This window comes from Phyllostomus discolor, chromosome 2 (genome assembly GCF_004126475.2).
Source record: "Phyllostomus discolor isolate MPI-MPIP mPhyDis1 chromosome 2, mPhyDis1.pri.v3, whole genome shotgun sequence".
Lineage (NCBI taxonomy): Eukaryota > Metazoa > Chordata > Mammalia > Chiroptera > Phyllostomidae > Phyllostomus > Phyllostomus discolor.
This window is the reverse complement of record NC_040904.2, coordinates 192,518,400-192,545,022: the sequence shown is the minus strand read 5'-3', so window position 1 is coordinate 192,545,022 and position 26,623 is coordinate 192,518,400. Positions and strand designations below refer to the sequence as shown.

At 35.2% G+C, this 26,623-nt stretch overlaps 1 protein-coding gene and 1 pseudogene across 1 annotated transcript in view; one reads left to right on the top strand and one right to left on the bottom strand.

The window, feature by feature from the left end:
* The first annotated feature begins 2,642 nt into the window (after nucleotides 1-2,642).
* Nucleotides 2,643-3,367, top strand: LOC114513873 (annotated as a pseudogene).
* Nucleotides 3,368-20,917: 17,550 nt separating this feature from the next.
* The window catches only part of LOC114513858 (NKG2-A/NKG2-B type II integral membrane protein-like), a 260,653-nt gene continuing 254,947 nt past the window's right edge, over nucleotides 20,918-26,623 (bottom strand). The window contains 1 exon segment of the mRNA XM_036016895.1: nucleotides 20,918-21,319. Within this exon segment, the coding sequence (XP_035872788.1) occupies nucleotides 21,202-21,319 (118 nt within the window). The 3' untranslated portion in view covers nucleotides 20,918-21,201.

Sequence of the window (26,623 nt, the reverse complement as noted above, 5' to 3'; positions counted from 1 at the left end):
GTCTAGAGTGACTAATTTCTGCTTTGAGAAGGTCACATATCAGGTAGCCCACTGTTCAGAGAATAAAAGATATAAAAAAGATCTGAACTGAATCTGTGGTCTGGAGCTAAGCCCACACATGCTCAGCCTATATCACCTGAAAACCAACCAAACCACACACGGATAACTGAGAAAAATAGAGTAAAATTAATGTTTGTTTGCAAATGCCAATACAACTGGGTGTTTTTGTAATATAATGTCAGCTATTAGGTACAATTCAATAAACATATCACATGAATTAAAGTTTGAATGTTCACATATTTCCTTTATATGAACATAATGAATAAATATAGAGAGTGTAAACACTATATATTCAAACACATCAATATAGGAAACTATTAATTTATTTTGCACATGATAAACAAATTTAGGATCTCTCTCATTTGTAATTGAATTATAGTAAAACTACCACTTAATGATGTCAAATTAATAAATTTCTTCCCACAGTCTGTCAATAAGTACTATTTAACTCACATGGACATGTTATCCTTTTAAGGTTTATATCTCCTTTTTAACTTTGTATTTATTTCTATCAATGTAGGTTTCTAAGCATAGTAACTCAGTATGTCAAAAGGGAAAGACAAATAGCTTAATAAAACAATGTACCTTCAAAAATAACTAAAATCCAGTAGAGGAAAAAAGCAGATATGTAAGAGATATCGAAGAACACTAATTATTGCCCAATGAAACTACTAGTCTCTACCAAAAAATGACTACAATCATTGAGAATGATGCAGTAAATAGATTCAGAAGATACTTGTGTTGCTTGTGTTGTCCAAGCAAGTGGAATATAGTCACATGGCTTTTCTTAGAGAAACCTTGGGGTTGTTGCATAGTAACAGCGAGTGCCAATTAGAAATTTAGTTCTCTCTGCTCCAAATCTACACATATTGGCCTTTCTGAGATCATGGCAGCAGATCCTACAACCTCTTCTCCAGTCAGCTGGCTTGATGCTTTGTCAGTGGAGGGCACTGAGAGAAAGGACCCCTCTTCCTGGTTTCATGCTGTTTTCTCTCCTGTGGCTCCAGTGCTGTGGCTGACATCTGCATGCATGCAGGAAGTTCTTGTGGTATTCACCCTTCAGCAAGTTTTGGTGACTGGTTACAGCCAGAGTTCCCCTTCTGCAGCCTGGGCCTGCTGACCCTTTGTCAGAGAGGTTGTCCTACTTGCCAGTCACACTGTGAGATCCATCCTCACCTACATCAGCCTGCAGACTGGGAGCTTCTCTCTCCTAGAGCCATTCAGTGAACATGTCTGCCACAGAGTCTTCTGTACTGACATGAGTCTGCAACCCATTGCTGAGGAGATAGCCTTGGGTCATATATGATTCTTCCTTTTGGTAATCTTCTTTGATTAACCTTTGGTACATTTTGTAATTTTCTTCAACCCCTCTCTGCAGGCTGTCCCCCTAAAATACTTAATAATTCTTTAAATTATCCCTGGTTTTTCTCCCCTGACTCAACTGCCTTATACACCTTGTTATCCTGATATGTTCAGTCCTCATTTTCAACATTCAAAGGCTGGGGAAATTTATATTGAAGGTGTGTCTACAATTATTCATGTTAATTTAGACTTAGAAGTAACAGTGCTTGATATTACAATTCATGATTTATACTTGACCTATTTTAATTAACAACAAGATTTTAAAATGTTTAATATGCACCTGGATATAGACTTTTAAAGGTTAACATAAATATAGATATCAAAACAATTCTATAATACCAGGGATGAAGCACCAGATAAAGTATGGACTTCAGTGACTACCATGTGTCAGTACAGACTCATTCTCAGTAACAAACGTCCCACTCTGCTGAGTGGTGCTGATAGTGAGGAGGCTCTGCATGCAGGGGAACATGGGAAATGTCAGCACCTTCCTTGTATTTTTGTGCTGAAACCAAAACTGATCTCAAAATAATTCTTAAAACTTAGTTTTACAAAAATAATTGCAGCATTCTTGAAGAAACTAGAAATGTGTTCTTTAGGGATGGTGAAAGGTAACATTATACCAAATTTAGGTGAGCTAATGTGACTGGTGCTTACAAATATATGCTTTGTTTTCTAGACAGGATTCAGAATAGAAGTTGTGTGTTTCAAAATTCCAAAATACACAATTCTTGTCCAACCCAGAAGTTTTTGCAAACCTGGAATGCAGAGATAATAAATCATTAATCTGAGTATACATAACTAAATATTTAAATAAACAAATATTTATAGTATTATTTGCATAGTCAATTTGAATATTTCTTAAAATTTTTCTAAGAAACAATTAAATATTCCTTCACATACTTGTTCAACCATTGTCTTTTGTTTCTGAGGTTAAGTCATGATTGAAAGCATGAGGGAATGATATATATGAGTTCTAAAGAAACTTACAGTTCAGAAGAGAGAGTTGTGCCAATTGTCCACACCCAAGAATTAGCATTATTTCTCTGAGACAGTCCAGTCCATGGATATTTTTTGAAAATCTTCAAAAAAGTCTATGATAAAAGAAATTTTATGAGAAATTGCATAAAATTAATTTGTATTTGTAAAAACAAAAAAGCTTTCTCACAGTTAGAGGAGGAGGTGACAGCTAAGTAAACTGCACAGCCCTCCAACATCTGATGACTTTAGTGAATAAGCAATCAACTGCATCCTGCCATCCAGGATTTCTTGGTCACCCCACCCAGCTGTCCAAGCATATACAACACCCAAAGATCACACAACATTGTGTGAAAAAATTAAGGACTCTGAATCAGTGTGGAACACCTCAAGAATCACCTCATTTGAGGTAAGAGCTGCAGCAGAACTAATAATATTCTAAACAACTGGCCAAAGAAACAAGTAAGTACATGAAACAGTCCATGTCTCCTCTTACCACCCTCAGTGAACTGCATGAAAAAAAAAATACAGGTTACTTCTCAGTGGTTGAATTCGCAACATCACTGACCAACTCCCCAAAGGTGAGCAGCAGAGAAAGAGAAAGAGTGTTTTGCATGAGTGGGGAGCCTGAGCCAGAACATCTGGTGGAACTCCTGAGGAGAGCTCAAAAGAAAGGAATCTTGTGTTCCAGAAAAGCCAAACTCACCCTCAAGGTCAGGTGCAGGGTGGGGGAATTACAGAGGATGACCTCCACCTTATTCATGAAAGAGTCTTCTCTTAGGCAACTGGAAGCTGATATTATGGATATTAATAAACTTTTCAGAAGTCTGGGAATGATAATTCATGAAAAAAAGAGGTGTGATCACATTAGAAGCCAAGTTGAAAATGCAGGGGACATGTGCATAAAGCCCACCAGCAACCACCAAGGGTATCAGAATATGAGAGAGAGAACCCTGCATGTTCGTGAGATGCACAAGACTTTTAAGAAAACTACAAATCTATGACTGCATTAGCATGGGAGAATAAAACAAAAGTCTAAACCTTTCTATTTTATTTTATTTATTTTTAAAGATTCAACTTATTTAATTTTAGAGAGGAAGGAAGAGAGGGAGAAAGAAAGGGAAACAACAATTGGTTTCCTGTCCTATGCTGGATCCCTGACCAATCCTGCAACAACACAGGCAGGTGCCCTGACTGGGAATCAAACCAGTGACATTTTCCTTTACAGAATAATGTCCAACTAGGTGAGCCACACCAGTCAGGACAAACTTTATATTCTAAATGACTGTATTAAGCATTATAATGCTTTTGCTTCTGGTTTGATTTGTACATTGAGTATTTGAATGCAGGTTTTAATATTAGACAATGAGAATGATTTTGGACATAATAAATTGGCCTTAGAAAATATGTGATGATGATAATTTCAGAGAACTTATTTTGAAAACAACTTTAAAAATTGTTTTTCTTTACCCTTCACATTCAATATTGTTTTGGACCTCTGTTTGCCTTGAGAGGTGACCACCCCCATGGATCTGGGGCCCATCTGACACCATGCATAGTTTTTAGAATATTCTTGACTATATTCTCCATGTTGTGCTTTGCACTGTTGTGACTGATTTTATAACTGGAAATGTATTACAAAAGACCTTTTTGATAAAAGTTTCAAAATTCACAAGCTTTTAGCTACTCTTAATTAACTTACATAGGTAGCTGTTTTTACCGTTCTTCATTAAAAAAATAGATGTATGCCCATTAACTAACTTCGCTTTTTAAATCGATGTTATTGCTTGTTAATTTATTTTTATTGATGAAAGAGAGAGAGAGAGAGCAACCAGTTAGTCAGTCCACTTAGTGTGGCATTCCTTGGGAGCTTCTTGTGTGCATGCATGATGGAGCATCAACCAGCATGTTGTGTGTATTTTGATGATGCTCTAACCAGCTGATCTATCCAGATTGGGCCTATATCAATGTTGTTTTAAGGCTTGAATCTGAATATAGAAAGGGAATTATATAGGTTACAGTTTGTATTTTATAGTGTTCTTGCATAGCAGTTTCAAAAAGAGGTAATGTTGTATATGGCAAGCTATGAGACTTCAAATGGAATCAAATAAAATATTAAGTAACTAAATTGTATATTTGCAATGTAAATAAAGCTTATTTTAAAAATGAAAAACCAAATACAGTTTTTTTCTAGATTAGAGTGATTCAATTTATAATATACTTTTACATATTGGACACATTTAGAAAATATATTAGCACGATTAAGTGAAGGGACAAGCATAACAATTTCATAACTCTGAAATTTGATCAAAGAGTAAAAATACCAGGAGCACTTATTATTGGGAAAAGCAGCTAGATGTTCAGTAAAAATAGAGCAAATTTGTATTCTTTGTGTCTAAGACTGCTCCCAGTCTCCCCCATTGCCCATCTCAATTCATGTGTAAGAAGTGTAATTCTCACTGGGGAACACTGAACCATCACTGGTGTTGCCACAGGGGGAGTCTGATTACTTTGGAAGTGGTGGTTAAACTGCCCACTCCTTTTTCATGTCAAAGTGCTGAACTCACTAGGTTAAAAGTGAGGAAGACCATCCTTTTTCTAGTCTGTGTCAGCTGTAAACAGGAAGGTACTTAATATGAGAGCAGTGTACAAGAGGTGATATTAACTATCTACACCTAATTGATTGGTGGGAAAAATATTTGCACTGTGTAGAAGAAACAAAGATGATCCAGTAAAAAACATAATCCAAAATTGATTCCAGAACTGCTTTTAAATTGTGAGTACTACCTTACAAACACACACACACACACACACACAGAAGTACACCACGTAGCAGAGGGTGGAGCCATAGTGACTTGAGGTATTTGAATACATTTTAAAAAATCCTTGGTTGTCAAGTAAGCTATGCAGACCCAAGGAGAATCCCAGTAATTGAGCCTAAAAATAAAATTATAACAAGAATTTGAAAAACTCAGCACACTTCAAAAGAGATAATTCTACAGCAATAGTTTACTGAAGTTACAAAAGTATAAATCTAATAAGCATGTATGAGGATCTATGTTTATTGAAAATGTGGACTTGCCCAAATTTTAAAACCATGCAAAGAAACTAAAAAATATCTTCCATAGTCAGAGTGATAAATCAGCCATAGAAAATAAGTTTTGCTGGGATAAGATATTGGTTTTTTTATACAAATATTTAATAGTAGGTATTATAAATATATATGTACCTAAAATGTATTTTAAAAACTACGTTCAAATAACTCTATGGCAATATGATGGCAGTGATGGAACAATTAGGGAAATAAAAATTACATGGATGAATCAAACAAAATTATCAGTTGAAAAATCATTATCTACATTACAAAGTTCAATATATTTACATAAATATTGACATGTAGAAGGAAGAATTGATGAAATAAAGATGGAGTGACAGAAATAATTAATTCCTGACGGTAGGGAGAATGAGATAGAAAAACTAATGGAACCTCGGAGACCTTTATAGAACTCTATCAGTAAAACCTACTTAGGTATATTGCCCATGAACAAAAAGAAAGACAAAAGAAGACAGAAAGACAATTTTTGAGACACAATGAATGATCATCTTCTTAAATTTTAGGTTAAAATATATAGACTGATGTATATGAAGTTGTTTATGTAGAAAAGATCATCTGCTATAAATTATGCTGTATCAACTGGGGAATGATGCAGAAAAGTGTGAACTACACCTCCACCACACAGCATCACAAACACAGCATCTCAGAAATATTCATGCTCACTGGTACAACCATTATGGAAAGCAGTTTGGAACTTCCTCAGAAAACTAAAAATGGATCTGCCTTTTGACCCAGCAATTCCACTGCTGGGACTCTATCCTAAGAACACTAAAACACCAATACAAAAGAACCTTTGCACCCCGATGTTCATAGCAGCACAATTTACAATAGCTAGGTGCTGGAAGCAACCTAGATGCCCATCAGTAAATGAATGGATCAAAACACTATGGTACATTTACACAATGGAATTCTATGCAGCAGAAAGAAAGAAGGAGCTCATACCCTTTGCAACAGCATGGATGGAGCTGGAAAGCATTATGCTAAGTGAAACAAGCCAGGCAGTGAAAGACAAATACCACATGATATCACCTTTAACAGGAATCTAAACAACAAAACAAAACAAAACAGAAAACTAGCAAAATATAACCAAAGACACTGAAATAGGGGATAGTCTGACAGTGGCCAGAGGGGAGAGAAGAGGGAATTTCAGCGGGGAATGGGTAGGGATTACAGGAACAAATTTGGAGGACACATGGACAAAAAACTAGGGGTGGGGGGTAATGGGGGGAAGGGGGGAGGGTTGGGTGGAGGGGCTGGAACGGGAGTAGGGGAGAGAAAACTGTACTTGAACAATGATTGAAATAAAAAAAAAAGAAATATTCATGCTCAAAGTATTATAAACCTAAAACTAAAAGCCCATCAATAAAGAGAAAAATAAACCATACAGAGTAATGCAATAGATTACCTCCATGAACTTTGATTAACTTGTGAAATATGTCCAAAATAATCACCAATGTCCAAAACGAGATGTTAGACTATGGTAACATCAATAAATCCTGGTCATTAAAAAACTCCCATATAGAGCCCTGGCTGGCGTAGCTCAGTGGATTGAGTGCGGGCTGCGAACCAAAGTGTCCCAGGTTCGATTCCCAGCCAGGGTACATGCCTGGGTTGCAGGCCATAACCCCCAGCAACCACACATTGATGTTTCTCTCTCTCTCTCTCTTAATCTCCCTCCCTTCCCTCCCTAAAAATAAAATAAATTTAAAAAATCTAAACACACACAAAAAAAACACTCCAATATGAGAAGAAAAATGTAATGAATAATCCAGAAAGCCATTTGCATCTCAGAAATTCAAAAAAGGGTTATATCCAAAATATCATTACTTCTAAGAGGGAAAATAACAGGTAACATACAGGAGACATGAGTGGGCACTTCTCATTCTCACAGTACAGAAATCCATAATGAACGGTGCTTTGAAAGATGTGTTCAATTGATCAGTATAAGGAAAATACCTATTGAAGTCATAATGATGCTTTTATATAAAGATCAGAACTGATGGCACTATAATTTCCGGTAGTACTAAGCTTTGGATCATGAAACTATTGAATAAAACATATATTTATACAACAAACTAGAAAGTGCAGGGATAATTTACATACACATATATTTTTGACCCTGCAATTTCATTCTAATGCAAAAAGGCAATACATTTTAATTATACACATATACCATCAGATAACTACATTTATAAATTATTAGTATATTTTACAAACATAACATCTAGTGTAGATCAATTTATATATGATATGTACTATTATGTATAAATTATTTTAAATATATGTTATTTGGAAAAAAGAAATACAGAATGATTTTTAGGAAATAATTATTCATAGCAACCACATATTAAAAATATCTCTATTCTGAGTAGAATAGATTAAAGAATGCCAGGTATATATAATGTAGCAGTGAAAATTAACAAACTTCACATACATTCAATTATATGGATTACTTTATAAAATATCATGAGTGAGTTAATGGACACATGTAAAATACAAAATGAGTGATTCCCATTACATAAAATTCAAAATTAGGCAAAGATAATTTGTGATATAAAATCTCCGAATAGAGGTTAAGTGAGGAGAGAGGAGAAGTTATGAGAGAGTGCACAGGAGCGGGCTGGCAACATCTACTTCATGACCAATTGCAGTCTGTAACACGCACAGTCACATTTATACTGTCCATGATGCATGGTACAACTAAGTAGCAAAGTTTACTTTAGGAAAAAATGTTATTTATAGAAGCCTGATTATCTGTGAAAATCAAGAACTGCAATGTTATAGAGTCAAACAATAAAATACTAACAATCTTTATAATAAATTAGATATATACAAAAATATGAACGAATTGTATAGAAATATAAATAAAATACTCTTTCAAATAAAATGTTGGAAACATTAAAAATCTTACTATTTCTTCTTCATTATCTATATAGAGCAGGTTAGAGCTCTTAGAAGCACAGGCCATCAAACTCTCGTTCCATGTTTTTTCTTCAGTGCTGATGTAATAGCAGTTGTTGGAGTACATTAACCACTCTGGTGGACATTGGCCACAATGGTATGCTGAGGAAAGATTATGTATTGTAATCCAAGAATAATATGAATTTAAAAATGAAAATTAATTTTCAGTATTTGCATAGGTAGAGACAAATTAGTGCACAGTTTATGTATAGACCATCACAGACTGACATATATAAAGCATGCTACACTCATACAGATTCACACATACTCACAGAGAAGGGTCAGCCCCTCACTCCCTAATTTATGTGCCCATATGAAGCAAACACAGAATGAAAATATCTACTTTCTATATGTGTTGAATGTCAATGAAAGAAACCACATTTTCAGAAACCAAAATTTCTTTCAACCACTGGCAACAGTATGATGAATTTAAATGAATATTTCTTCAGATTTTTGCAAAAGAAATAGACTTCTATACTCATTTTATGTACATTTATTGCCAAGTATTATAATTTACATTCCCCAAAAAAGCTAACCTGTAAATATTGACGGTGTTAGAGACAAGGTAGGAGCTGTATTGATATCAGAACATAGAAAATAATTAGGTACCTTTCTGGTTCCCTGTTGTCTGGTTCCCTGTCCGGTTCTCTGCTGTACCTGTCTGGCTCCCTGTTAAAATAATATATAATTTATATTATGTACAAGAAAGAAGAATTATTCTGCACCAGTATTACATTAGCTAGAAAAAGAAGTAATTATTTTTAAAAAGTAATGTTGATCTACGTAAATCATAATACTTCTGTTTCTTACTTTGAAATGTGGTATATTGTAAAGGATTAAAATGACTAGGAATACAATTGATTTAACCAAGAAAAATTAATGAAGTTATGCTAATTTGGGAGAAAATATTTCAAAAGCCATGAGAACCAAACTTCACCAACTCTTACACTATTTGGATTAATCAATATGAAGAATTTATTTGTATTTCTCAATAAGGCATCCTAAAACAGGCCTTGAATTATAACACAAGAGTATATATGGATATATGGGATGCATATATGTATATATATATGACTTTCTTGAAATTTTTATTTTTTATTTATTTATTTACTGTTCAAGTACAATTGTCTCCATTTTTCCCCCTTTTATGCCCCCCATCCCACACATCTCCACCTGCGACCCTCAAACATACTCCGTTTGGCTTTGCCCATGTGTCCTTTATATATGTTCCTCGACGAGCCTTCCCCCATTTTGCCGCATTATCCCTCTCCCTTCTCCCCCCTGGTTACTATCAGTTTGTTCTTCAGTTCAGTGTTTCTGGTTGTATTTCGCTTGTTTGTGTGTTTTGTCCATTAGGTCCACTTCTAGGTGAGATCATATAGTCTTTGTCTTTCATGTCCTGGCTTGTTTCTCTTATCATAATGTTCTCCAGATCCACCCATGCTGTCATGAAGGGTAGGAGCTCCTTCTTTCTTTCTGCTGCATAGTATTTCATGGTGTAAATGTACCACAGTTTTTTGATCCACTCATTTACTGGTGGTCTTAGGTTGCTTCCCGCACTTGGCTATTGTAAATTGTGCTGCTATGAACAATTGGGAAAATATATTTGCCAATGATACCTCAGACAAAGGTTTGATCTCCACAGTATATAAAGAACTCACACGACTTCATTTCAGGATGCCACACAACCCAATTAAAAAATGGGCAAAAGACTTAAATAAACTACTTTGTAAAATAATGCAGATGTTTATACCTTGGACAAATTCAGAATAACAATTTTGCACCTAGTCTAAAGGCATACGTTAAAAGATATTATTAGAGTTCTATAATATTATGAAGTGTTTGGAGGCAGTAATTACCACAAAACTGAAGAGTTTCACATAAACTTACAGTAATTTACTTACAGTGAATAACAGTTGTTGTTACCACAGTGGTCACCAGGACAAGGCAGATGACCCCTAGAATCCCAGCAATGAGCTTCTCTGGAAGTGATGAGGATGCTGCAGGGAGGGAAATGGAAACACTGAGAAAGGAAGGGTGCAGACAATTGTTTAGACAGTTTACACACAGAGAATCGTGTACATAAACTTGGACCCCAAATGCATATCTACCATCATAATCTTCCTCTCAATGTATCAGTGCATTTTTACTAAATATAATGCTCCAGGAGTACTGGTCATAAACTACAATTGACAACAATATCTGAATAAAATTAGTCCGAAGCTTTCATCTGAGAATACCACATTTTAACTTCAAGTCCTGATCCTTAAGATGAAAAAATATGTGAGCTTATCCCCTACACCTCTGCATCCAGCTGCACATTCCAGAACAGTTATACTGTGTCTGTTGAATGTGTTACCTCTGCAGTGGCCATTTTTGTCACTCCCTCGAAGATCCTGAGAAGCATTTTGAAGATTTAATTCTGCATAGGGTAGTTCCTGCTCAGTTCCTGGAATGGAGCCTTTAGTGCCCTTAGGTTTCATGTGCTGCCTGTTTCCATCCTTAAGCAGATTCAGTTCTGCATAAGTTACTCTCTGGTCACTCATGTCTGCAGCTGAGTGGTGGCCGAGACTGTGCTCTACACCATGTGTGCTTACGAATAAATGACACATGCACTGAAGAGATCCCTCAGTGACACTGGGCGGGTAAAGGCTGAAATTCAGCCTCATTTCCCACTTAAGAACCTGATGTTGTGCTTATAGATTTCTTAGATCTTTAAAGAAGTGCCTCATGGTAGATACAATATTTAAGATATTCTATATTTGACAGTATATTCTTTGTTTGAGCAACAAATATCTGTAAGTTAGTGATGAATAAAATAATTTCATAAATAATAACATCTTTGTTTACTTAAAGCGAGATTCTACAGAAATATCTTAATACCATTAGAATGCTAGTATTCAAAATAAAAAACAATATTAGAAAAAACAGACACAATATTTATGATAAATTTGAAGTCAAATAATCATTAAAGACTGATTGCCCTCAAGATGGGGCACTAATCATGTTGGCATATCTAATCATTTTCTGAACTAAATTTTTATTTAGTGACATACATTTATTCATTAAAGAGGGTGAGTTGTTATCAAATGATCTTCTAATTTGAATAAAAATGTTTCATATTTTAAAAATCTTTGTCATGCTAAACTTATTCAAGACCTAAACATATTGATAACAAAGTTAAATTTTTTGAACATTTATGTTACCCAAGAAATTGGCTGCTGTATTAAGGGCAAAGATATAAAAGTATAAAATGTGAAATAAATGTGTAGGTCATTTATGTTAGAACACTGTTGTTTCAAACTTCCAGACAGTTCCCATGCATGTTAAACTCAGGGTACCTTCAGTTGTGTGAGGCATAGTAATGAATCAGATGCTGTAATTTAATAATTCAGTCAATGGGCTCTGTGGCCAGTGAGTTCTAGAATTAATTCTGGCTTTGAAATTTGCAATGTATGACCTTTACAAAGCTACTTAGTGTCTAGCCACATAGTTTACTAATATAAAGTGGGAATGAAAACATGTAGACATAATACCTGTAAAACATTTAATATTTCAACTTTTTAAGCTTTCCATAATATTTTAGTTAACCTAATATAATTTGAACACATTTTTATGTTATTTCTGATTCATACCAGTTGAATGCTATATCTTAATTCATTAGGCAAAGTGTCCATCTGTGTTGTATATTCCCAGCAATGGTGCTCAATTTTTAAAAAGCCTTTTGATTGTTTATAATTAAGATTCAATTAGAATTTTATGAGAGTACCTCATCCTGATTTTTATTGAAAGCCAACTGCATTTATTTAATCTAATTAAGTATATAAAATATTATGTTTGACCTCTGTAATTAATATAATTTATTTAAAAAATCTCTTTTTGAGGCTGGACTAAATATAAAATAATATATATTGTATCTCTATTAATTACAAACTCAAAAATAGCTGTTCCTTTTCATAATTCTTATAAGATTTTTACTTTAAATTGTTTTGATTAACACACTCAATTATTCTTGTACATATACACTTGAGTAATTTTCTATAGACAAGAATTTGAATAGTTCAGATATCCTCCAACATATTTCATACTTTATTCTTGATTTTTCACCCTAAGTTATTTAAATAAAATACCAATGTTCTCTCTGATTTGATTGTATATTAATCATATCTCACTTGTATCACATTTTGCATTGTAATCTCCCCCTACATGAGATGGGCTAAGACAGAGACAGGACAGGAGAGACACACACATACCTTCTGAAGGCCAGAAAGTCCTGCATCCTGTAGTGGGAGGCCAGCTAACTCTTGTAAACAAACAATCTCTGTGGTCTTCACAGACTGACCTGTGAAGGCTCAGAGTGAGGCATGAGTGGAACAATCAGATTTCTTAATAATGTGTCACTTAAAGTTTGAACAGGAAATTCTTACACTTGGGCTATTTTGAAGAGTGTGTATATCATCACACACCTCCAGAATCTAGGAGACTTGGCCTGGCAGTGTGTCATTCAGTTTGTCCTTTGGCAAATGTATCTGGAGATTGTTTTTTTTAATCTGAAAGGTATTAAGGGACAAAGACTAGACCACTTATGCTGTGAACTTAACTTCCATCTTAATCACAGACTCTAAATTCTTAGGCCTGGTTAAGAATAACTGAAATTGAAAACAGGCTGAAAGTGACCAGAGGAGAGAAGGGAGGGAATTTCAGAAGAAGTGGGGAAAGGTTTGAAGGAACTAGTATGAAGAACACATGGACAATAACAAGGTGGGGAGGAGATGGGAGGGAGGAGGGTAGGACTGGGAGGGTGGGTTGGGATGGGGCTAAAGGGCAGAAAACTGTACTTGAACAACAATTTTAAAAAATGAAAAAAGAATATCTTACATGTTTAAATTCTACTCCTAGTAGGGTTATTTAATTTTAGCACTACATATTTCCCTCCTTATATTCTCTATGGCATTTCTATTATAATGGAAACAATTTTAAAATCATAATTCCATAAACAGTAGATGTTTGATGATACTTTCAGCAATATTCTGAAAAATCACTACATTTTCACTGTTATGGTAACTGTCACAATCACTAATCCCATATTTTTCTCAATTTCTTGCCTTAGTTCTTAAAATTTTTTCATTCATTTATCATTATTAAGTGTTATTTAGATATTCCTTGGAAAAGATAATATTTCTGTGAAAGATAAAACATTAAACAATATTGAACCATGGCAGAGGATAAATTGTTACAAAACTACTAATTATATTTTTGTTGATTCTTTTTCAAACCATTACTAATTGTCTGTAATTTAGTTGGAATATTTGTTTTAAGTGACAAAAGCACAAATCTATGTATGGTAAAAACAAAGGTAATTTAATGTTTTTTCTAATTTAAAAAATGGGAAGGACAGAAAAAGTAGACTTTGGAAAGACAATTTAAATGACACATGAGTATCAAAAGAAACAAAAATTTACTGCATAATGTTTGATTTGCATATAGTGCAAAATGATTATCACAATAGGTTCAGCTAACATCCATCTTCTCAAAGAGTAAGAATTAAAAGAAATAAGGAATATACAGGGTATTCACAGTGTTTGTGTTACACGACTACTAATCACATAGTAGCTGTCTGTGTCATCAGATTAGCGATTTTTGACTTTTCTCTGTGATGGCACAATTAAGTAATTACTAAAATTCTGTGGCACAATGTATGTTTGCTCATGTGAAAAAATGGAGGTATAATTTTGATTGACTTGTAAAAAATAGTAATACTATGACCTATTGTTTTTGCTTCAATGTAACTTTTTAAAATATCAGGTGCTCACACTTGTATACAATGAGGTCTGTCTGAAAAATATCCAGCCATTGTTAATGTAACGAGAATGGTTTGCATGACATCATTGTAACATGGCAGCCAAGGCGAGTGGACTGGAATGCACACGTGTGAACAATGAAAACTTTGCTGTATTAGTCAGTGGGAGCAGTAGACAACATTGATTGAGCATGTGTACTGTGTGGCTATCACATTCAAAATAACTGAGGAAGTATAGAGCAATGAACCTGCAACAAATTTTATGGTAAGCTTAAATATTTCTCTGTGGAAGCTATTCACATATTTCAGAAGGCTTTCAAAGATGATACAATGAGTGCAGTGTAAACAATAAAGTGTGGCAGAAATGCTTCAAAAGTGGTAGAGAATCTGTTAAAAGTAATCCATGTTCTTCTGAAAGATCTACAACAAACTAAACACCTGAGAATGTTGAGCGTGTAAGCTCTGCAATGAACAAAGATGGGCAACTGACAATGCAAGAACTAGCAGCTGATCTGGGGATTCCAAAGGCTACTGTGTCTTAGATTTTGATGTAGGATCTTGGCATGGGAAAATCCCTTCAGGGGCCTCTGTTACCAGAGCAGACAGAACATCATGCTGCAGTTGCTAATGACTTGATTCAAACTGTTACCGAAGAATGAGATTTTCTCAAAATAGTCCAAACCAAACATAAACTGTGGGTCTATGGCTGTGATCCAGAAATGAAGGCCCAGTTGTCACTATGGAAGTCACTTGATTCTCCATGCCTGAAAAAGGCACAGCAAGGTTGCAGCAAGATCAAGACTACATTACCTGTGATTTTTGATTGGGAAGGTGTTGTCCATCCTGAGTACTTGCCTGGAGACCAAACAATTAATAAGGAGAACTGCCTCAGCGTTCTTTGTGATTTGAGGGATGCAATAGAACAAAAACAGCAGCAGCTATGGACTTCTGGTGACTTCGCCTTCATCACAACAACGTGCCTGCTCATGTATCACATCTCCTGCAGAGTTTTTTTGGTGAAACAAATCTCCCAGGTGACTCAGCACACTTACAGCCCAAATTAGACACCCTGCAACTTCTGATTTTTCCAAAAACTAAAATCACCTTTGAAAGGGAAGAGATTTCAGACCATTGAAGAGATTTCAAAAAATAGAATGGCAGAAATCAAAGTAAGGATTTTGCAGAGTATTTTGAACAATGGAAGAGATGCTGGGAGAACTGTGTGAGGTCCCAAAGTGACTGCTTTGAAGGACACTGAGCCATCATTGTCCTTTGTGCAAGGTTTCTTGTATCTTATATCTTCTTCAATAAGTGTCTCTATTTTTCATATTACATGGCTGGATGCTTTCTGGATTGCTGTACCAAGAATTAACCAATCAGACACAAGCTTATGTGACATGATCAATAAGATTCAACTCTATGTATAACCTGTATATTTATGGTTGAAGGAAGTGCTTTCACACAGGATGGATATTGTTGTGTTGGTTGTTGTCATTTTTTAATTTGACAATCTAAGGGAAAAGAGGTCAGTGTCCCTGACTAAACAGTCAGGTATTGCATGTTTTAAAGATTCTTACAGCATTTCTGTTCAAAATCTCTGAGCAAGGCTGTTGTGGTATCAAGTGCTTGTTTTCAACTCTCCTTTATTTCATGGACCTCCTGGAATTAAAAATCATTGCGTGGGATGCAGCATTAAAGTTACCCATATTATCACCTAAGGATTACAACCTTTGCAGCAACACGTTTCTGAAATGAAAAGAAAGACACAGCAACTTCCAATTACAGTGTCCTACCAAAACTATTCAGCAAAAACCCCTTTAACTCTCTGCCTCTAACCACTGCCATGATCTTCTCCTGACAACCTACCATGGACATTGTCATGACTTGATGATCTAACATCATCAAAAACTAATAACCCTCTATCTGACATATTCACAGAAGGTCACCAGCACCCTAATGCTATGTCCCAATCCCTATGTCATTCAACTCAAATCATGTCATCATGTAGGCATTTTATCATCTCACATCATCACAAGGAAAAGGAGGGTGAGTACAGCACAATAAGATATTTTGAGAGAGGCAGTGAGGCCACACTCACAAAACTTGTGTTACTTTATATTGTTATAATTGTTCTGTGTTATTATTAATTATTATTGTTAATCTCTTTATGTGCTTAATTTATAAATTAAACTTTATTGTAGGCATGTATGTGTATGAAAAACATAGTACACAACAGAGTTCAGTTGTGTACTTTCCATGGATTCAGGCATCTCCTGGGAGTCTTGTAATATACACCCCACAGACACTGGGGAAACTACTGTGTATCTTACTGCAGTGTTAGCGATAGTCATTTTGTACTTACATCATTAGTACTTATTTATTTTAGAGCTGAACTTTGACTTTTTGACCACCTTCCTTTAATTAATTCTCTCTCCCAAATCCCCACCTTTGACATCCACAAGTCTGATCTCTTTCTCTATGACCTGCTTTTGTTGTTGCTTTTGGATTTTACATATGAGATCATACAGCATTTTATGACTATACCTTTATAGTATACCTTGAAATCAGGAAATATGATACTCCTGCTTTGTTTTTTTTTCAGATGTATTTGATCATTCAAAGCATTTTATGGTTACATATAAGTAGGAGTGGTTTTTTTGTACCTCTGTAAAATATGTCATTGGAATCTTGATAAGGATTGCATTGAACTTATAGATGGATTTTGGTAGTATTGGTAATTTAACACTATTAATTCTTCTAATACATGAACATGGAATATCATTGATTTATTTGTTTCTTCAATTTCTTTCATCAATATCTTGTAGTTTTCTGCAGAGAGATCTTCCTTCTCCTTAGTTAAATGCATTCCTAATATTTTACTGTACTTGATTCTTTGTAAATGGAAGTTCTTTATTTCTCTGTCAGAAATTCTGTCACTAATGTATACAGTACAACTGCTGTTATTGCAGTATGTACCTCCCATGCCCAATATTTTTACTTTTTATCATGGTAAATGTTGAATTTTGTCAAATGCTTTTCTGAATTTATTTTGATAATCATATAATTCTTTTCTCCTATTCTGTTAATATGATGTACCGCATTAATTAGTTTGTCTATGCTAAACCATCCTTGCATCCCAGGTGTAATTCCCATTAGATCATGGTGAATGATCTATTAATGTGCTGCAAAATTTGGTGTATTAGCATTTTATTGAGAATTGTTGCTTTTAAATTTACCAGGGATATTATCTTGTGGTTTTCTATTCAAGCAGTGTCCTTCTATGGTTTTGGTTTCAGGATGATGCTGGCCTCATAAAAAGAGTTTGGGAGTGTTCACTCCTCTTTAGTTTTTTGGAAGAGTTTGTGAAGAATTGGTGCCGATTCTCTTTTAAGTGCTCTGTAAAATTTTCCAGAGAAGCCATGTGCTCTTGGGTGTATCTTTATTGGGAATTTTTGACTACAGATGCAATCTCTGTACTAGTAATTGGTCTATTTGAATGTCTATATCTTCTTGATTTAGTCATGATAAGTGTATGTTTCTAAAATATCTCCACATTTTCAAATTGTCCAGTTGTTGGCATAGAATATTTCATAGTAATCTTTTATGACCCTTTTAATTTCTGTGGTTTCTGTTGTAATGTCTTCTTGTCATTCATAATTTCTTAATCTTGGGTACCATGTCTTTTTAACTTCATTAGTTTAGCTAAGGGTTTGTCAATTTTGTTTACTTTTTCAAAGAAACAACTCTCAGTTTGCTTAATCTTCTCTATTATTTTTCAGTTGTTAGTTCATTTATTTCTGTTCTAATATTTGTTTTCTCTCTTTTGCTGACTTTGTTCTTGTTTTTTTCTTTCTAGTTTCCTAAGGCATAGTGTTAGGTTGTATGACAGGATTTGTCTGTAGGACTTTCCTATAAAAGCATCCTTCAAGCTCTGATGGCATTAATACTGAAAAGTACCATTAAAAATATAACAGTATTGCACAATATTACCTTGAGTAAAATCAGAAAAAAATACCATATGGCAGTCAGAAAAAGACAAATACCATACGGTCTCACTTGTACATGGCATCTAAAGAACAAAATAAACTTATGAACAAAATAAAATAGTGTCATTGATATATGGAGCAGACTGACATCTGTCAGAGGAGAGGTGATAGAGGGGACTGGATGAAAGAAGGTGAAGAGATAAGCCAACACACCTCTGTGGGTAACCTTAGACATAGACAACAGTGAGATGATGGCCACAGGGAACGGGGGTGGGGGATGGGTGAGGTGGGCAAAACAGGGGGAATGGGGACATCTGTAATAGCATAAACAATAAAAATAAAGTGAAGAAAAGAACAAAATAATAAAAAGGTTGAACAACTTTAAAAATATATAATAGTACTTGTATACAAAATCTTCCAGGAAACAGAAAAAGAACAATGCTTACCAATATAGCTTTGATAATAAAAACTGTCAAATATTAACTGACTGTGGAGACATGGGTTTATTTCTGGTTTCTCTGTTTTGTTCCATTCATCTATATGTCTGTACTTATGCCAGTACCAGAATCTTTTGATTACAGTGGCCTCGTAATATAGTTTGATGTTAGGTATTGTGATACCTCTTACTTTTTTTCTTGTTTCTCAAAATTTCTGAATATTTTGGGGGCCATTTGTAATTGCATATAAATTTTGAAATGTTTGTTCTACATGTGTGAAATATTCCATTATATTTAATAGAAATTGTGTTAAACAAAGGGAGACAAGCATAAAATGGAGTATGAATAGCATCTCAACAAATGGTGTTAGATCTGGACACCTACATGCAAAAAAATGAAACTTGACCACCAACTTATACCATATACAAAAATAATTCAAAATGGATAAAACACTAAAATATAAATTGTGACATCATAAAAGTCCTAGAGGAGAACATAAGCAGAAAAATCTCAGATATTGTATGCAGCAATATTTTCACCAATATGTCCTCTAGAGCAAGGGACATCAAGGAATGAAAAAACAAATAGGACTTCATCAAAATAAAAAGCATCTGCACAGCTAAAGACAATGTTATCAAAATGACAAGGGAACAAACTGTATGGGAAAATATACTTTCCAATGACACCTCAGACAAGGGTCTGATCTCCACAATATATAAAGAGTTCAAATTACTCCCCTCTAGGAGGACACACAACCCAATTTTAAAATGGGCAAAGGACTTGAACAGACAGTTCTCCAAGGAGGACATACAGAGAGCCCAGAGGCATATGAAAAGATGTTCAGCATCACTAGCCATCACAGGGATGCAAATTAAAACCACAATGAGATATCACTTCACACCCTTCAGAATGGCCATCATAAAGAAATCAACAAACAACAAGTTCTGACTAAGCTGCAGAGAAAAGGGAACCCTAGTACATTGCTGGTGGAAATGCAGATTGGTGCAGCCACTGTGGAAACAGTATGGAATTTCCTCAGAAAACTAAATGAAACTGCCTTCTGACCTGAGAATTCCACTGATGGGATTATATACTAAGAATCCCAAAACACCAATTCAAAAGAACCTATGCACCCCAGTGTTCATAGCTGTTGGGAACCACCCTGCTTAGTATCAGAAGCTGTAACCCCCACCTAGGCTAGGCTGAGGGAACGCCCTTGGAACCATAAGCCAACAAGGAGACAAAAGCTTATCTCCCTGGCAGGAACGCTGCTTCTGCTGCTTCATTCATAACTGAACCCCAAAGCTTGGTCGGTTAGCCAAGACAGGTAAGATTCCCCAAGGGGGGAACGACCTAAGACAGGCATGATCACTTGGGAGGCCCCCCAAAAGAAGGACTTGGGGGGCTGCAGCAAAAGGGGGTGATGGACCCTCGCTCCTTGGCTTTGACATAGCCTGAGTTCTCAGCGTCTGGGAGAAAATCTCCTTATCTCTTGGTTGCCTTAGTTCCCTTGCTCCACCTAAGCCTGAAACAATGACAGGGTGGTGCTGTTCTGTGCTGAAAAGGGCAGATTCCCCAGGTGATCAGGCCTAAGAAAGAACATGTAAATTACTGTGAAATCTTCTTTGTTTAGAATGCTCTCAGTTGAATGAGAAGGGTCCAAGGAGGAAGTTAGTTTGTTGCTCAAAGTCTTACAGCTCTTTGACCCTGACTCAAAGAAGACCCTCAGACTTCCTTGTTTTCTATGGTTCCTTACTTCCCCCTAATGAGTACTGTACTTTACCTGAATTATTATGCAAAAAACGAGCCCAATAAAAGCAAGTTTGGATGGTAAATTGGCGCGCTCCCCACTAGAGGGGGTGGCCATCCTGTCCCTACTTCTCCACAGAAACTAGCCTGTCTCTGTGCATGTTTTTTTCCTCACGTGTTTTCGTTGAGCCATCCGCAGCGTTCCGTGATCACTGCTGGCTGGTGACCCACGCATCACTAAATTACTAAAAGTTTAAATGTAGTCCTGAACATAACCCCAAGTGTTTTTTTTTTTAAAGACTTACTGAGGTGTAATTACAAAGAACACCATTCATGCATTTAGAGTGTGCATATCAGTGATTTTAAGCACATTCACAGAGCCTTGTAGCTATCACCACTGTCAGAACTTGAAAAGTTTTCAGCCCCCTAAAGAAGCAGTAAGTAAACCAGTTAGTACTCATTTCCGATCCCCACATACCTTCAGACCTCTGTGGGTTTTCCTGTTCTTGATATTTCACTTAAATTGATTCACAGAACATGTGATCTAGAAAAGTTGAATGTCACAAACATAATGTTGAGCAAAAACTGACAGCCACTAAAAGAAAGTATATCTGTACTTTTGGATGTGTACTATTTTCCAGTATTGCTTATGGAATTTTTTCATCACTAGAACAAATAATTTACTTGAAGACTTATACAATCATAATATTATTCCCATTCCATGAAAAATAGTCACCCGTCAGAATCCATGGTTTAACTGTAAAACCTCTGCTTGCAAATGTAGTGTTTTGAAGATTCACAACTGCTTGATGCAAGGCCATATTTGTATAGAATCACACAGTTTCTGTTACCAGATGATGATTCTGCAATCCTGCAATGGAGAAAACGGTCAGTTTCGTTCTTACATTGGATAAAGGCAATCCCTGAAATGACAAGTGCCATATTCTATGAAAGCATAATAGAACATTTTACACATGGGCAGTGATATTTTTCGTATAAAATAGTAAGAGTTGGTTATAAAGAAAACTAGATAGTCATTCTTAATATTTATATCAACATTTCATTAACTCTGAATATCATGCTTATAATTCAACTCCAACAAGTATATTAATAAAACTCTTCTGAATTGTTCTCTTTTATGTTTTCCTTTTATATAGCACAAAATAAAAAAAACTCACTCTTGTGCGAGAGTTAAACCATTTATTGACATCCATGGATGCTCGCTGCTTCTATGAAAAACTCCGATCCATGAGGCAGGTGGAACCCTGAAAGATGGAAAGAAGAAGGGAAATAATTTGGTGCACCAGGATAAAGGACAAACAGTGTGAGGGGGTCTCTTATACTCCCACCCACATGAAAGTGACTGAGGCCTGATGCTTCCCAGACCCTACCTAACAACAGGAGGTGGTGAAGGAAGCCATTCCTCCTCTGCTCTGCAGAGGGAAGCCTGCCCAGCAACTCCTGGCAGGCCTACTGGGTGATCCATCAGGACACCTGCTGACAAAAGCAAGCAGAGCAAGTGCCTCTCCTTTCCCTAAGAGAACCCAGGGTAGGTGGGTTGGAGGTGGGACCAGCAAAGGGGATTTTATGACAAAATAAATGTACTTAGAAAGGCTCTTCATCCCTGAGGGCATGAGACTCACACCCCCAATGAAAGACATCAGATAGATGGATTTTAAAAAGTTACATTCACGTAAGTCAGCAGTGCAAATTAACTAACAGCAGATAAATGCAGTGTAGATAAAAGGCAATGACAGCATATTGGAGTGAAAAAGACAGGAAAAAATGTCTACTGTATGATTTCATTTATATGAGGTTCAAAAACAAGCAAAGAGACTCTGTAATACTCAAAGTCAGCCCATTGGGTGAGCGGTGGGGGAGGAGAAGTGGTGAGATAATGAATACTCAGGAGCAGGGCTGTGGAGGACTGCCCATTGCATTTGGTGATCTGGTTTGTAATTACATGGTCCTATTTCCTGTGTAACCAATCTGCTCAATGGTGATGTAGTTAGTGTCCTTCACATAAGGTAAAATTAAGTAACAAAGTTTATTGTAGAAACCAAGCATATACAGGAACACAGTTTTCTATGAAATGCAAATGTGCATTATTGGTATACAGTATGACAAAATATTATAAAGTCAAACAATGGAATATTATAAGAATTTAAATAGCTGCAAATATGTACAAAAATATGGATGAATGCTACAAATACAATATTGACTGAAACAAGCCATTAGTGAAGTATATGAAATGTTTGATATCTTACCCTTTCTTCATCATTATCTATATAGAGCAGGCTAGAGTTCTCAGAAGCACAAGTCATCAAACTCAGTCCATGTTTTATTTCAGTGCTGATGTAATAGCAGTTGTTGGAATATGAAAACCACTCCTGTCGACAATGACCACAAGCATATGCTGAAGAAAGATGATTAATTATTACCCAATGACAATTTGAAATTTAAATACAAAAATTAAGTTACAGAATTGCACAAGCATAAACACATATGTACATAATATATCTATGTATCCTCACAGTTTGGTACATAGAATGCAAAACACACTCATATACACACATGCAGAAAAGTCAGCTGCTCACCCCTAATTTATGTAAATACACACACACACAAATAGCCACTCTGCACACGTTCAAGAGTCAATCAATGAGAGAACTTCTTAAGAATAGTAAAATTACGTGTTTTGTCATATTTTAATAGTGGGAAGTTTGAGCCTATTGGCAAATATAACAATGGGTTTGGAGATTTTAAATGAATATTTCTTTATATAGTTGCATAAGAAAAAACACTCTTCCATAAATATTATTTATAAGCAATTATAGCCCTTTCTATAATTCACATTATCCCCCAAAATCTGTTACATTTTTTGACTAGTCTAAGATAGAGACAAAACATAAAACTGTGCTAATATAAGAACTTTGAAAATTATGTACCTTTCTGGATATTTGTTAACAGGGAGGAATAATTCTTCTCCCGTGTTGCAGGAGCTAAAAAATTAAAGTAATTCTTTTTTTTAAATTTTATTTTAATCATTGTTCAAGTACAGTTTTCTGTCCTTTACTTCCATCCCAGCCCAACTACCCCTCCCTCCCTACCTCCCTTCCATTTCCACCCCTGCTAGTTTTTGTTCATGTGTCCTTTATATTTATTCCTGTAAACCCTTCCCATTCTCCCCTGAAATTCCCTCTCCTCTTTATTTATTTATTTTTAGAGAAGGAAAGGGAGGGAGGAAGAGAGAGAAACATCAATGTGTGGTTGCCTCTCGGCGTGGCCTCCACTGTGGACCTGGCCCGCGACCCAGGCATGTGCCCTGACTGGATATTGAACCTGCAACTTTTTGGGTTCGCAGCCCATGCTCAATCCACTGAGCTATACCAGCCAGGGCCCTCTCCTCTAAATTAAAGTAATTCCTAAAAATTAATCTAAACAAGTTATAATACTTTGAAATATGGCATGTTGTTTAGGATTAGAATAATCTGGAATAAAATTTATTTTACCAGGAAAAGCTAATAAAGTAATAACCATTCAGGGGAAATATATTAAAAGTCTATAGGACCAAACCTCACTATCCCATAACATTATTTTGTTTAACCAATCTCAAAAAGAATGTATGTTTCTAAGGTTTTCCAGTCTTCAAAAACACATGTTTGAATTGTGAAATCAGAATATATGAATGTATACAAAATACTTTCTACAATTGTTATTAGTCATGTATTTAGCAAATTCAATATAACCATTCTACATTTAGTCTAAATGCATAATTTAAATGAGAGTTCCATAATATTATGAAGTATTTAGAGGCACTAGTGAATATTCAAGTGAAAAGTTCCATACAATGTTACCGAAATTTATTTACATTGATTAACAGCTTTTGGTATATATGTATATATATTTATCAATTACTTTCTAAAATCATTCTGATATTTATACCTGGAGAAATTCAGAATAACAATTTTGCACTTAGTCTAAATGTATATGTTAACTTGAGAGTGTTTTCTATAGTATTATGAAGTGTTTAGAGGCACTGGTGAACATACAAATTATAGATCTTAATGGAACACAATTTGAAAAAAAATAAAATTTAACCTAAACTGATGCATAGACATTTATGCATAACCTACATATATGCATTTAACCTACATATATGCTGATATGCACATATCAGAATAATACCTTTGTACACTGACAGGCTGATACATATGAAACAAAAAACAGTCATACACATCTGGGAGGAAGGTTATATCTCTCATCACCAACTATTTGTGCCCACATTAAAAAAAAAGCACATATGATCTCACCTGTTAGTGGAACCTAATAAAAAAAAAACAAACAAGAAAGCAAAATACAACCAGAGACATTGAAATAAGGAACAAACTGAGAGTAACCTTAGGGGAGAGGGAGGTAGATGATGGGGAAAAGAGGGGGAAACGTCATCACAGAACATGTATAAAAGACCTACGGACAAACACAACAGGGGTACGATTGAGGGTGGGGAGTGGGCATGGGTGGGGCAGAGAGGGTGTTGGGGGAAAGTGGAGACTACTGTGCTGGAACAACAATAAAATATTAAATAAATAAATAAATATATAAATAAATACATAAATAAACACAAGCAAATATATCCAGTTTCCAATACCTAGGATGTCAATGAATGTAACCACTTTTTTTAGAGTAGGAATGTTATTTGTTCATCTTTTAGAGCAGTAGGGCATTTAAGCCAATGGTCAAAATTGGTATGGCGATTTTATTATATTCATTTATTTTTATCACGTGAGGACATGCTTATTGATTTTAAGGAGATAGGAAGGGAAAGAAAAGGAATAAACTGTAATTTGAGAGAGAAACATTGATGAGTTGCCTCCCACATGTTCCCTGAACAGGGATCAAACATGCAACCTAGGTATGAGCCTTGAGCAAGAATCAAACCTGCTATATTTCGGTGCACCAAATGATGTTCAAAGCAGCTGAGACACTGAGCCTGGGGTGGATATGGTAATTTCGAATATATAATTCTTCACATTATTGTATAAAAAATCACTCTCCTACAATCATTAGTTATATAAATTTATTGCCATATTTTATGATTTATACTCTCCCACCACAAATGTGTTTTTGCCTTCCATAGAATAGAGAAAAATATAAACTGTACTAATAACAGAACTTTGAAAATCATAATGTATCTTTTTCCATCCTTGCTACTGTGGACAAATTGCTCCTCTCCAACTTTATAGTACCTAGAAAACATTACAGTGATTATCAAAATAAAAATTAATACTGATAGAATTAAAACATCACAATTTTAGTTTCTTAGTTTGAAATTTGGTATATTGCTTAGGAGCAGAAAGATCTGAAATAAAATTGATTTCACCGAAACGATTAAAAACAAAGTAAAGATTTAGGGAAAGAATATTTCAAAAGACTGTAGGTTCACACTTCACCGTTTCTTACCATATTGGTTTAAACAATCTTAATAATCACTTTGTATTTCTCAGTAAGGTCTTTTAGATTTCTAAAGCATATATTTGAGTAATGAAATAAAAATATACAAATAGATATAGAAGGCTCTTTACAATCATCCTCTTATTTATGCATTTGACAAATTCAGAATAACATTCCACATTTACCTAAATGCTTAGTTTAAAATGAGAGCTCTATTCCATAATATATAAAAATGTTTAGAGGCACTGAGATTCATTGAAGTGAGAAGTTCTCTTAAAATATTTCAAAAATGTACTCACAGAGAATCATTCTTACCACAGTGTAGAGCAAGACAAAGCAAGTGACTCCCAGGATCCCGGCATTGATCTTCTCTGGTGGTGATGGTGAATCTTGGCAAGAGAGAAACAAATGGAGACATTGGTTGGACAGTTTTCAAAGAGAACCCAAATGAATAGGGAATCATATAAATAAACTTGAATCATTCCCAAACCAATTCTTCCATTGCAATCTCCCCCTGCAGATTAGAGCATTGAATCATCAGGATATAATCCTCCCTGAGTTGCTGGTCAAAGACTACACCTTACAACAATGTCTGAATAAAGTAGTCCTCAGATTTCAATTAAGACACTGTTTTGCAACTTTAAGTTCTCATCCTCATAAATGAAAAAATATGTCAGCTAAGTCCCTACTCTTTTCCCCACACTTCTTCACGCCAACTGCA